Below are 14,401 nucleotides of genomic sequence, written 5' to 3' on the forward strand. Positions count from 1 at the left end.
AGAAGTCGGCAAAAATTAAGAATAACTTAGGAAAACCAAGCCAGAAAATTCCAAGGTAGAGGGAAACTGGGAGAGTTAATAACTACAAACAGCTTCCGCTATACTTCATAAATATTTCTCATTTTTCTTTGTTAGAATACATGATACTTCTATCACATATTTAATAGTATATGATACATAAATAAACATACTGAATAAATAAGCATATTCTTTTGAAAATGCAAATATCATGGTGATGTGGAGTTAAGGACCATCAATCATCCACATTCTGCTCATATGAGCTACGTAAACATTTAATTAAATGTTTGCCACAGTTCTTAGCAAGCTTAGAAGTAATATGAAAGTAGATAGTAGTAGTTGAAATTGTAGATTCTGAAGTTATACTGTTCAAGTATTCAAGAGCTAGTATTTGAATTCTAGCTCTACGACTACCAAGCTGTGAAAGCTTGGACAACTAACTCAATCTCTTGGTGCCTCAGTTTTCTCATCTACGAAATGGAATAATAGTTGAAATTTATGCTGGGACTTGCCCTTTTGACAAAAACAGAGTAACTAACAGGGACTTGATTTATGTTTCCTTCTAAACCCAAAATGAACAAACAAATAGAATAACAATAGTTTTCAAGACACAGGATATCAGGCACCCAAGGACAGTGATCTCTAAGAGATAAGAAAAAAAAAAAATGAGGCAAGACCTGTGATTTCCCCAGTTGACTGCCTTGAGAGTCCTCAGGTCACAGCATGTGGCAGGGGAGGGACTGGACAAATCCTGAAGGACTCCTACTTGAGGAGGTGAAGCTCAGACTGCTAGAAGAACAAGGAAATTAGAATTTGTATGATGAGGTATCAGAAAGGAGTGAGCTGCATAGAACAATCATAGAGACTAGTAGAAAGGTGATCAGCACATGTAAGTGAGGAAACTGCACGAGCCAGATGCTATGATTGGAATGTTTGTCCCCTCCAAAACACATGGTAAAATTTAATTGCCAACATAATGGTATTGGAAGGTACAGCCTTTAAGACGTGATTACGTCACAAGGGCTCCATCTGCATGGGCAGGTTTAATGCCTTTATAAAAGGGCTTCCAGGAGTGGGTTCTCCCTTGCTTGGCCCTTCCACTCTTCTGTCATGTGAGGAACAGTGTTCCTCCCCTTCAAAGGCCGTCATGTTTAACAGCCATCTTGGAAGTGAACACCAGACCATTACCAACACCAAACCTGTTGGCACCCTGACCTTATACTTCCCAGCCTCCAGAACTGTGAAATAAATTTCTATTATTTATAAATTACTCAGTCTGTAGTATTCTGATATGGCAGCCCAAAATGGGATAAAACACCAGAGAAAGAACTAAGCAAAAACACCAGACCAGGCATAGTGCCTGTTCCCATCAATCAGACTGGAAACCTTCACAATTCCCAGAGCATTTGGTAGAGTATTCAGAAGATTCTTGCATTAGTAGCAGGAAATAATTAGTTCTTGACTAATCATTGAATAGTTAGTCCTTGACTAACCATTGCTCTAGTTATGTCACAAATTCCAAAATCAAGACTCAAAAAGATAAGCCTATTTTCAAGTAACTTAAGTATATCTCAGAGCAAAGCTCAAAAATATTTATAGGAAAACAAAAAATAGCTAGCACCCAACAAGGTAAAATTGACAATGTCTTGAACCAAACAAAAGATTACCAGTCATGCAAAGTAGTAGGAAAATACAAATAATGAGTAAAAAGATTAATCAATTGAAACTTACCTAGAACTAACACAGTTATTAGAATCAGCAGACATGAATATTAATATTTGTCATTCCTGTATTCCATATGTTGAAAAGATATAAAAATACCTTAAATAATCAAAGATACAAAAACTATCTAATTTGAGTATCTTGAGATGAGATGAAAACTACAATGTCTGTAATAAAAAATATACTAGATGCAATTAATAAAAGATTAGATATTAGAGAAAAAATCATTAAAAATATTAGTGAACTTAAAGATGTAACAATAGAAACTATACAAAATGAAGCAAAGAGAGAAAAAAGATGTTAAAAGGGAAATGACCATCAGTGAGCTACAGAAAAATTTCAAGTAGCTAACATGTAATGGAATCCCCAAAAGAAGAGGAAAAAAGAAGGGAGAATAAATAATATATTTAAGGAAATAATGGTCAGAAAACTTTCAAATTTGATGAAAACTATAAACCCAGACATTCAGGTATCTCAAAGAAAAGAAAAGAAAAGAAAAGAAAAGAGAGAAGAAAGAGGAGAGAAAAAAAGGAAGAGAGAAAGAAAGAGAAAAAGAAGAAAAGAAAGAAAAAAAAGAGAAAGTAAGCAAGCTACACACTATACCATGGTACATCATATTCAAATTGATCAAAAACAGTGATAAAGTAAAAATCTTAAAAGACAGAAAAAAAAAACCCATTATGTAAGAAGGAGCAAAGATGAGGATGATACAAATTTCTCATCAGAAACAAGGCAAACTAGAAGAGTGGAAGAGTATAAAGTAATTAAAAAAAAAGTTAAACTAGAATTTTATATCTAGTGAAATATCTTTCGAAAACTAAGGCAAAATGAAGACTTTTCCTTCAGACAAAAGCTGAAATAATTAATAAGCAGCAGACTTACACTGTAAGAAATACTAAAAAAAAGAAAAGAAAAAAGCCCATAAGTAGAAGGAAAATGATGCCTGATGGAAATATGAATCTACACAAAGAAGTGAAGAACACAGGAAGTTTTATCTACATATGTAAATATATATTTTTATTTAAATCTGTTTAAAAGTTAACTTACTATTTTAGCAAAAATGATAACATTGCAGTGTGGATTTGAAGACATATGTATAAATGAAAGGTATGAAACAATAGCAAAAGGCCAGGAGAGAAAAAGTAGAAGTGTATATTTATAAGGTTCTTATAGTACATGTGGTATGACATTACCTGAAGATGGACTATGATGAGTTAAAAATACATGCCAAAACCCTAGGGCAATCACTAAAATAACAAAACAAAGAATATAGCTAATAAGTTTATAAAGGAAATGGATACAATCATTAGAAAAAGGAAAGAGGCAAAAGATATACCAAGGCTAATATTTAGCAAAAGAAAGTTACAGTTGCTATATTAATATCAGACAAAGCAGATTTCAGACCAAAATTAGAGGGAAGAAAAAGATCATTTCATTATGATAAATGAGTCAAAGAATCAAGAAGACATACAAACACAAATATTTATTCACCTGTTATTTTTATAACAGAGTTTCAAGATACATGAAACAAAACTGAGATAATTGCAAGGATTAATGAACAAATCTACAGTTATAATAGAGTATTTATGGTCTCTCAATAAATAAAAAGTACAAGGAGTCAGAAAATGAGTAAGGATATAGAGGACTTAAAAACCTAATTTTGGGAGGCCGAGGCAGGCAGATCACCTAAGGTTGGGAGTTTGAGACCAGCCTGACCAACATGGAGAAACCTCATCTCTACTAAAAATACAAAAATTAGCTGGGTGTGGTGGTGCATGCCTGTAATCCCAGCTACTCAGGAGACTGAGGCAAGAGAATCACTTGAAACTGGGAGGCGGAGGTTGTGGTGAGCTGAGATCACGCCATTGCACTCCAGCCTGGGCAACAAGAGCAAAACTCTAAATCAAAAAAAAATTTAAAGGGAAATTATATTATGAGACATGTAAGAAGTCTTTTTTTTTTTTTTTTTTGAGGAAAGAGTCTCTCTCTGTCACCCAGGTCGAAGTCCAGTGGCTTACTGCAAGCTCCGCCTCCGGGTTCATGACATTCTTCTGCCTCAGCCTCTCCAGTAGCTGGGACTACAGGTGCCCACCACCACGCCCGGCTAATTTTTTGTATTTTTAGCAGAGACAGGGTTTCATCGTGTTAGCCAGGATGGTCTTGATCTCCTGACCTCTTGATCCACCTGCCTCGGCCTCCCAAAGTGCTGGGATTACAGGCATGAGCCACCGCGTCCAGCCAAGACATTTAAGAAGTCTTAATAAATTTAAAAGGATTTAAATTATACAAATTAAATTTTGATGACATGGAACTAAAAATAGGAATCAATAAGAGAAAGGTCTCCAGAAAATCTCCAAAACATTTGGAAACTAAATAACAAAATCTCAAATAATCCATGAATCAAAAAATCAAGAGGAAATAAAAATGAATTTTGAATTGAATGAAAATAAAAACACAGCATATCAAAATTCATGGGATACTGCTACAGTGATACTTAGGGAAAATTTTATTGCATTAAGCACTTATTTAGAAAGGAAGAAAAGTTTTAAATTAATGAACTCAGTTTCCACCCTAAGAAACTAGGAAAAGAAGAGCAAATGAAATCCAAAGAAAGCAGAAGAAATACAACAGTAAAGATTAGAACAGAAATCAACAAAATAGAAAACCAATAAACAATAGAAAAGTTCAACAAAACCAAAAGTTTATTGAAGAAAAATTAATAAAACTGATAAACCTCTAATGACAGTGACAAAAAAAATTTTAAAGAGAGAAGACACAAATTACCAATATCAGTAGAGAAGTGAAATCACTACAAAGTCTACAGATATTAAAGAGCTCTCCATGCCACTCTCAGGTTTGATGATTTGCCAGAAAGACTCATAGAACTGAGAAAAGCAGTCATACTCACATTTACAGTTTATTGCAATGAAAGGATTCAGATTAAAATCAGCAAAGGCAAAAGACACATAGGGAAATCAAGTGTGAGCTTATAGCTGTCTATGAGAAATCAAGTGTGAGCTTATAGCTGTCCTTTCCTAGTATATTTGTGTGGACAGCACTTAATTCTCCCAGCAATTATGTGTGACAATGCATACGAAGTGTTGATTGCTAACCAGGAAGCTCACTTCGACGTGCAGTGTTCTTATTGGGGGTCAATCACATAGGCAGAGAGCACTCATATAACTGACTTTAGCTACCCAATCTCCAGCCCTTCCAGACATCAAACTGATACAGCATGGCTCAGGAAGACAAACAAACAAAAACATTCATTTACTAAATCACGCTGTTAGCATAAACTATCTGGTAAGGCCAAAAGCCCCATGTATATAAAGATGATCTTATTAGGTGGGATATTCTAAATGCTTGGAGCTTATCTCCTAGGAGCCAGGCAAAGGCTAATCTTTGGCAAGTGCAGGGTTTGAGCATCCCAAGCCCACTAAGTTAACTCTTTACTGCACAATAAAAGAGTATTATAAACAACTTTATGCCAATACATTGAAAAGCTTAGATAAAATGGACAAGTATCTTGAGAGAAAAAACACCAAAGTCATGAAGATTATGTGAATAGCCCTGTATCTATTAAAGTCATTAAATTTGAAGTTAAAAACTTTCCCACAAAGGAAACTCCAAATGACTTCACTGGTAAATTCTATCAAGTATATAATGAATATTAGTGGCACACAGTTGGCCAAAAAATTTGAGAGACTATTTCTGAACTCATTTTGTCAGAATATTACCCTGATCCCAAATCAGACAAAGACTTTACAAAAAACAGAACTACAGACAGATATCCCTCATGAACATATGTAGAATTTCTAAATAAAATATATTAACAATTAAACCCAACATATAAAAAGGATAATATATCATGTCTAAATGGAGTTTATCCCAGAAATACAAGATTAGTGTAACACTGGCCACTCAATGCAATTGACCATATTAACAATCTGAAAGAGAAAAATCATATGATCATCTCAACAGACTCTGAAAAAGCATGCATCAAAATCCACTATCCATTCTGAGAAAGGTTCTCAGAAAACTAGCAACAGAAAGGAAATTCATAAGCTGTTAAAGGGCATTAATGAAAAACCTAAAGTTGACATCATGCTTAATGGTGAAAGGCTTCATGTTTTTTCCCTTGTGATCAGAATCAAGTCAGGGTATACAATCTCTTTTTTTAATTCCACATTTTACTGGTGGGTCTAGCCAGCGCAATAAGGCAAAAAGGAAATAAAAAGCAAAGCAACCAGATTAGAAAACAAGATGTAAAACTGTTTATTTGCAGACATGACTGTCTATGTAGACAATCCAATGAAATCCACCAAAAAATGCTATTACAACTAATAAATGTGTTTATTGTGGTTACAGGATACAAGATCAATGAGTCCATTTTATTTCTATATTGTCTTAGCTCATTTGACTACTATAACAAAATACCTTAGACTAGGTAATTTAAAAATAACAGAAATTTATTGTTCGGTTCTAGAGGCTGGGGAGTCCAAGACCGAGGTGTTGGCAGATTTGGTGTCTGGTAACGGTTTACTCTCTGCTTCATAGATGGAATCTTGTTGCTGCATATTCACATAGAAGGGGCAAGTCGACCCCCTCAAACTTCTTTTATAAGGACACTAATCCCATATATGACAGCCCTGACCTCATGATCAAATTACTTCCTAAAGGCCCCACCTCTTAATACTGTTATATGAAGATTAAGTTCCAGAATATGAATCTTGTGAGGCATACCAAAATTAAGACTGTAGCAGGTATAAATAATTAAAAATTGAAAGTAAAAATAACACTATAATAGCATTGTGTTATTAACTATGTAAAATAAATCTGACAGGTGTGCAAGACTTACTGAGAGCCCAGAGCTAAACTGGGGTTGTAGTACCATAGCAACCCTAATCTTACAGGAAATGAAGGGGAACTAGATATGGGTGTTTCCAGAGTGCCTTTCATGGGATACTTCTTTTACCTGGTGGTCATCCTAGTTGTCTGACCCACAGCCAGGGGGTCCCTCACAGGGGGATCTTGTTTATACTGGCAGACACCCCTGTGGCTCTTGTCTGACCCACATCCACTCTATGCCTTTCTGACCACTGCTCTGGCACTGGGAGTCCAACCTGTGTTTCTCCAGGGCAAAACTTGGTCTGGGGTAGCCCCATGTTCTCCAGATGGAAGGCACAAATTCAATACACAACCACAATAGGAAGTTCAAAGATTTTTATTTACAGATCCTGGGTAAGGAGGGCACAAGGGTCAGAAAGGCAGTCCTATATCCCCAAGACGTAGGTAGAAATGAAGAGTCAGGCAAAGGAGTGGGGACAGGAAAGGAAGAGAGGCAACTGGCAGTATATAAAAGGGAATTGGATGGGTCACTTTACACTCGAGGATAAATGCTGGTAAAGCAGGGAGCTCAGTCTGTAGACGGAAGAGATGAGAAACTTTAATTAGTGCTGTAAAAGTTACAAAGAACATAGAAGTGGGTGGGTGCTACTTAGATAGGGTGGTCATAGAATGTCTATGTGAATATTTTAGGCCAAAACGTAAAGAAGCAGGAAGAATCGGCCAGACAAGGGAAAGATAATAATTAAAGGACAGCATTTGGGAAAGCCCTGGGTAGGTAGTAGAGGGTAGTAGAAAAGAAAGTCTGGTGTATTCCAAAACCCCAACGAATGCCAATTTGGCTGGATTATAGGGAGTGCAGAGTAAAGGGAAAGACAGCCTAATGATCACATAAGAGAGGTAGACAGGGGTGAGATCATGTAGGATCATGCAGAAACAGATTTTATTCAAAGTGTGCTGGGAAGACATTTTACCAGCTTTGACCAGGCTACAGACACAATTAGTCTTCATTTTTACTCTAGTCGCTCTGATGCAGAATCAGCTGGAGATTATTGTCTCAATTGTCATAGGTGGTCCCCTTCCATGAACACATAAAGATGCTAAATACTGTATAACATGTTCTTATTTATGTAAACAAAAAATATATATCACAGAGCCTAAAAGAAAGCAAAGAAGATGTAGAAAGGGGGAGTCTCTACCTAGATACAGGTCCTGGGGATTGGGATTCCTACACATAATTTGAAGACAAGATTGCTGAAATAAAGCTGAGAGTCTAGAAAAGATAGACCATGTGATCAGAGAGGATTAGAAAAACTCCAGGCACAGTGGGTCATGTCTGTGATCCCAGCAAGTGGGAGGCCCAGCTGGGCAGACTGCTTGAGCTCAGGAGTTCGAGACCAGCCTGAGCAACATGGCAAAACCTCATCTCTACAAAAAAATAAAAATATAAAAGTTATCCAGTTGATAGGTTCTGACAAGTTGATGAGTGTAGCACACCAACATGGCACAAGTATACATATGTAACAAACCTGCACGTTATGCACATGTACCCTAGAACTTAAAGTATAATAATAATAATAATAATAATTTAAAAAAAGTTATCCATGCGTGGTAGTGGGCACCTATAGCCCCAGCTACTCCGGAGACAAAGAAATGGGAGGATCGCTTGAGTCCTGGAGACAGAGGTTGCAGTGAGCCAAGATCACACCACTGCACTCCAGCCTAGGTAACAGGGTGAGATCCTGTCTTTAAAACAAAACAAACAAACAAAAAAAAAACCACAAAACCTTAAGACTGTTGCTTTGGAAAAGCAGTAAGGAAGCTTGCTATCTGTGAGTAATATTACTATTATTATTTTTTGTTTACATAAAAACATATAACATGTTTTTATTTACATAATCAAAAAATACATCATAGATCTTAAAAGAAAGCTACAGAGATGTAGAAAGGGGGATTCTAACTAAATATAGATCCTCGGGATTGGGTCTCCTTCACTTATTTGAAGACAAGATTGTTGAAAATAAAGTTGTGTATAATTTGTATATAAATAAAGACAATTACAAAACACTGAGACCTGAGTCCTGTATCACATATGGGGGTGGAACCCAAGAACCAAATTTACAGTAGAAGCTGAAAAAATTACCTTAAATCTGGTTTAAAACAACTGAAACTTTAGGATCAATAAAACCAATCTGTAGATACACTTCCTCAACCCAGGGAAGAGAAGACGTCTGCAGAACAAAGAATTTTGAAGATAAATTCCCACTTAAATATTACACATCATTTGAAGAAACTAGCCACCATGAGGGAGAGCCAACAGAAACAACAAACAGGAGATTTAGAACCTAGCAAACTGGAAATTATAACTTTGTACAGACGGATTTTATTATCTTTTACTACATGTCACTTTTGCTTTGGTTCTCATTGACGGCCAATGCAAAACCTTTTAAAATATCCTAATTTACATCTCTATTAAGATTACGGATAATTTTTGAAATTCCCCCAGAGTGAACTAAAGAACATTTATGTGTAAAATTCAACATGGGGCACACAAGGTGGTTTACTGTTATTAGATGAACTAGATGGTGGTTGCCTGCAAATGGGAAACTGAATTAACTACCAGATTGCCACTGATCCCCGTCTACTACTTTGGAGCTAGATAATCTATAACTTGAATATACTTAGTCTTATGTTCAGAAACTGGAGGCAACTGTCTCCTCCAGTCCTCTTGGATGGCATTTTAATTGTTTAATGTTATGAAAACTGAGTACACATTTAAAATGACACATCTGCAGCATCCCCAAATTTCAGAAACCACTTTAAGTTGAAAAGCTCAGATTTACATGGGAAATTCCAAACATCCTTCCCTTTCTTATCACTTACTAAATCTGAAGTACTCCTTTCAACTTTTCTTGACGTATTTTGTACTTTACTCCTTTCTTTCATTTTGCTTAAAAATATCAACACACTAAAGCCAAAGTATTTTAAAATGTAAGCCAAGATGAAGTGTTTTGTTGTTCTCACTGCAGAAACAGTGAAAGAGAAGCATGAAAAATAGTATAACTAGGTATCTCTTAAATCATCCTTATCTATGTGTATTTTGACAACGCTTGCATCTTCTAATCTTTGCAACCCTACTTCAAATGAGGAAATGGAATCTCAGGTTAGTGTTCAAGGCAGAACCCGAACTAGGGTATTAGGACTCCAGGCAAGATCCTAAGAAATGCCTTCTCATCCCCCAGTGCCGACATTTTATAATGTCTTCTCTGAAAAATAGATTTAAAGGGGAGACATTTAAGAAATCCTGGCTGGGCGCGGTGGCTCACGCCTGTAATCCCAACACTTTGGAAGGTCGAGGCGGGCGGATCGCCTAAGGTCAAGAGTTCGAGATCAGCCTGGCTAACATGGTGAAACCCCGTGTCTACTAAAAATACAAAAAATTAGCCGGGTGTGGTGGCAGGCGCCAGTAATCCCAGCTACTCGGGAGGCAGAGGTTGCAGTGAGTCGAGATCGTCCCATTGCATTCCAGCTTGTGCAACAAGAGCGAAACTCCGTCTCAAAAAAAAAAAAAAAAAAAAAAAGAGAAGGAAAAAAAGAAAAAGCAATCCTTTAGGAGGAAAGTTATATATTATAATTATTCACAAAGGAAACAACCCAAAGCAAAAGAAATCTGGGAGACGCTCCGACCTGCGAGAGACCTGGTTATGCCTGTTCCCTTTTCGTTAATTATACCCCACCCCTTTTAAATGTTTCTTCATCATCAAAATCCTAAATCTGATCATTTCCTGAGTCAATCTGAAGGATGCCTCCAGCGCTGTGCACACTCCCAGCAAAACACAACGATTTCAGGGCAAACTAAGAGCCACAGAGAGCACCGCTCCCGCCCTACAGGTACAGGACCCAAAAGGCACTCTGATCTCCCGTTTCCGCCACCGACTCGTAGCTCCTTCCCAAATACCTGTTTATCTCCATTCTCATCCCCATCGCCATTTCCCCCCTTAGCTCCTGAAGCGATTAACCAGCAACAGTGAGAAACGAGAGAGAGAGCGAGCGCAGAGGCAAGCCTGGGGGAAACGAATGTCTGCGTGGCAAGGTTTCCTTAGGCAGTTTGTCAGGCACTGCTGAAGGCAGCCTGGAAGAAAGCCGGACCCTGAGGCCGCCGAGAGAGGGCCTTGTGTTTGGAGCCCGACGCACTGATTGGCCGCGGCCGAGGAAAAACCCGGATGCGCTGGACAGCAGTGTTGGCAGTCGCGGCTCCGAGATTTGGGCACTTTTGGGGGTGCCGGTGGCCCGGGCCAATGGCGCAAGGTTGGGCAGGCTTCTCTGAAGAGGAACTGAGGAGACTAAAGCAGACTAAAGGTAACAAGATGGGTTTACAGTGTTTTAATTCTTGGTCCTTAAGGGGAAGGGGCGGGGATGCAGCTTTGGTGGGGGAAGGGGGCGTGGAAGTGGCTACGTTTGTGTTAGCGGAAGGCGCTGTAAGTACGTGGACTGGTTTGAGGGGGTTTGAGAGGTGGACTTACTGGAAGTCACGACGGGAGGGGGCAAGCCAGAGGACTGGGATCTTCTTTTAGGAAAGACGGTCCAGGAATCCACTGTAGGGATTTGACTCTTGTGAAAGGAATGGGACTTGGGAGAGGAAGTGAGCCTACAGTCTGTGTGTCTTCCTTAGGGAGGATTGCTGCAGGAATCGATAGTTGAAGGGTTAGGGTCAGGGTAAGGGAAGGAGGAGGGGCGCACATCATATTAGAATTGTGGTGAATTTACAGAAGCAGAAGATTGGAAAAAATGAGCACAGGCGTCTGAATAAAGGCAAAAATTTGGTACTTTTCACAATTCATCTGGAGTGTTGCATTCACTTCTGGTTGCCAGATGATTTTTGCAGTTCTTTCCAGTTTTTGAGAATCAGCAAACCAAAAGGGTCTTTGAGAGGGTAGATGTGAAGACTTTATATGTTTATATACATACAGTCTTACTTTGGAGTAAGCTAATATTGTTCTTCTCTCTCTGGCTTTTTTAGAGTAAGCATTGAATGGGCTTGTACTATATATATATATATATATATATTTTAATGAAGGAATTAAGTTTGCTGATTGTTGGTGGAAAACTTAGTAATACTGATTGCACTGCACTTGTGGTTGAAATTTCGCAGTGATCTGTGTGGTTATCCTGGTAGTACACACAATTTCTGTAAGAAGTGTATACCGCCCTTGGTACCTTAATTCAAATACTTTATTTTGGTAGAAAATGAAGTAAACCTTTTATTAGCGTTTGTGGGGAAGTTAGATGTTGCTCTGGTAGCTTGTGCATTTTTAGCATAAATGTGAGAATAATCTAGGGCGGACAAGTGGGAAAAGAAGTAAATTAGTAAGATAGGACCAATGTAGGTTATATCGATTGGGGACATTTTGACTGGTCCAGGGGACTTTAAAAACTCTATCAAAAAGGTTATGCTACGTTGTGTGGTTAACTGACTCTGTGTTGCTTTATATGCTCGAATTCTTTTGCTCTGTGTTTTCAACATCTATTCACATACTCTGATGTACAGGGTACAAGTGCCCTGGCCTCTGGTCTGACTCCAGTAGATTAATGAGGAGACAAATCACAAAGTTATGTGATAGTAGATATTGCAAAAGCTTGCTTCAGAGACAAGAGGAACCTCACTCTGCCGGAGATTGGATGGAGCTTGGGAAGATTTCAAAAAGATTGTGTGTTAGCAGAGGCGCATTTTCCAGGGTAAAGACGACTTAATCTAAAAATCAAAATTACACATTATATTAATTATGTAGAAGTATATTTTGAAATATCTTTGCAACTGGGGGTAGATAGAGGATGGTAAGTACCTGAACTTCAAGGCCCACTGTAGAGTATGGAAACCAAATTACTAGTCCGTGACCACCTCTAGGACGGAAAATATCTTAACATCCTTGTATACCCCTAGCTAAACACAGTGATTGGCATATAGAACTTTCAGCTCTTCCTCTAAATCTTTTCCTCTTGGATTCCTTATTTGTAAAATTAGAGAATTTGGCCCTTTAATTTTAAAGCCATTTCTAGCTGTTCTCTATCCTTAAACATTTATTGAATAATCTAAGAAGATGGAGTTGGTTGCCAGCAAAAATAAGGACAGTAGTACTCTGGAGACCCCTGTATGTGCATTGAGGAACATGGTCAAGAACGTTGTTAATAGTCTTGTTTGTAATATTAAGAAGTTGGAAACAACCAAAGTGTTCATTAACAAGGGAATGGGTAAATAAATTGTGGTATACTCATCTAGTGGGCTACTACTGTACAGCTGGTGGGAATATATTAGTATTAACTGTAACTACATGCATTAACATGTTTGTTAATACAGTATATGTGATTACACTTGGCCCTTGAACAACACAGGTTTGAACTGTGACGGTTCACTTATACACAAATGTGCATTTTAAAAATACAGTGTTTGGGGGATGCGAAACCTGAGTATATGGAGGGCCAACTTTTGGTATATGTGGTTTTCACAGCGCCAACTGTGGTACTTGAGTATGCACAAATTTTGGTATACATGGGGATCCTGGAACCAGTTATCCTCATATATCAAGGATCAGCTGGCTGTATGTATAATATATACAGTCACACACTCAATAACAGTATTTCAGTTATCAGTGGACCACATATACAGTGGTGGCCTGGTAATATTATAATAATACCCTGTTTTTACGGCACTTTTTCTGTGTTTCCTTCAGTATAGTGACATACTGTACAGGTTTGGAGCTTAGGAGCAAAAGGCTGTACCATATAGCCTAAGTATATAGTAGGCTGTACCATCTAGGTTTGTGTAAATACACTCTCTGATGTTTGCAGAAGGACAAAATTGCCTAACACATTTCTCAGAATGTAGCCCATTGTTAAGTGATGTATGATTGTATATAGTGGGGAGGCATGGGAATGTGATCAGGAAGAGGAAAATTCAGAGGTATTGGTAATTTATGAAATCAGGTTAAGGCAAGTTAAGGTAAAGTAACAAATAGCCCTAATATGTCAATTGTTTAAAATAAAGATTTGGTTTTCACTCTAGTTTCATGTTTAATGTGGGTTTGGCAGGTGACTGTGTTTCACAGTCACTCCATCTTTTGGTGCTGTCTTGTAGGAGTTTACCATGGTAGGAAGAAAAAAAGATTGAAAATTGAACATTGGCAATTAAATCTTTTCACCAGTAAATGACATGTGACACTCCTACTTATATTTTATTTACCAAAAGCAAGTCATACAACTTGGGGGACAGGACATAAATTCTCTCTTACCTTCTAGAAGGAGGGTTATGTCTATCGTTAAACAGTAGTTACTTCTACTGCAGTCATATTTAATTTCTTAAACTTTTTTTAATCATATAGGTTGGAAGACTGTGTTTATGAGTGTAACACATGCATATATTTGATGTATGATCTATTTCATAATGAAAAATTGGAAGAAAACAGTACAGCCACATGCTGTCAATTTTTAGTTAAATAAATTGTTTATTCAGAAGAGTTATTCTTCATACTGATTCTTTGCCAGTTACATTATGAATATCTTCTCCCAGTTTTTAAGTTGTCTTTTCACTTTTATCTTTATGATGAACAAAATATTTTATTTTTTGAGACTGGCTCTCTGTTGCCCAGGCTGGAGTGCAGTAGCGCGATCATAACTCACTATAACCTTGAACTCCTGGGATCAAGCGATCCTCCTGCCTCAGCCTCCCAAGTAGCTGGGATTACAGCTATGTGCCATCACACCACACTAGTTTTCTTTCTTTCTGTCTCTCTCTTTCTTTCTTCTTCCTTCCTTCCTTCTT

At 37.7% G+C, this 14,401-nt stretch overlaps 1 protein-coding gene and 1 long non-coding RNA gene across 2 annotated transcripts in view; one reads left to right on the forward strand and one right to left on the reverse strand.

The window, feature by feature from the left end:
• The window catches only part of LOC105539611, a 72,033-nt gene extending 60,730 nt beyond the window's left edge, over positions 1-11,303 (reverse strand). Inside the window, exon 1 of the long non-coding RNA XR_001006077.1 lies at positions 11,109-11,303. This is a non-coding gene — a long non-coding RNA (uncharacterized LOC105539611). The remainder of the gene's footprint in view (positions 1-11,108) is intronic.
• The window catches only part of GORAB (golgin, RAB6-interacting), a 21,269-nt gene continuing 17,655 nt past the window's right edge, over positions 10,788-14,401 (forward strand). The window contains exon 1 of the mRNA XM_011979965.1: positions 10,788-10,944. Within this exon, the coding sequence (XP_011835355.1) occupies positions 10,809-10,944 (136 nt within the window). The 5' untranslated portion in view covers positions 10,788-10,808. The remainder of the gene's footprint in view (positions 10,945-14,401) is intronic.

Source organism: Mandrillus leucophaeus, unplaced genomic scaffold (genome assembly GCF_000951045.1).
Source record: "Mandrillus leucophaeus isolate KB7577 unplaced genomic scaffold, Mleu.le_1.0 Scaffold207, whole genome shotgun sequence".
Classification (NCBI taxonomy): Eukaryota; Metazoa; Chordata; class Mammalia; order Primates; family Cercopithecidae; genus Mandrillus; species Mandrillus leucophaeus.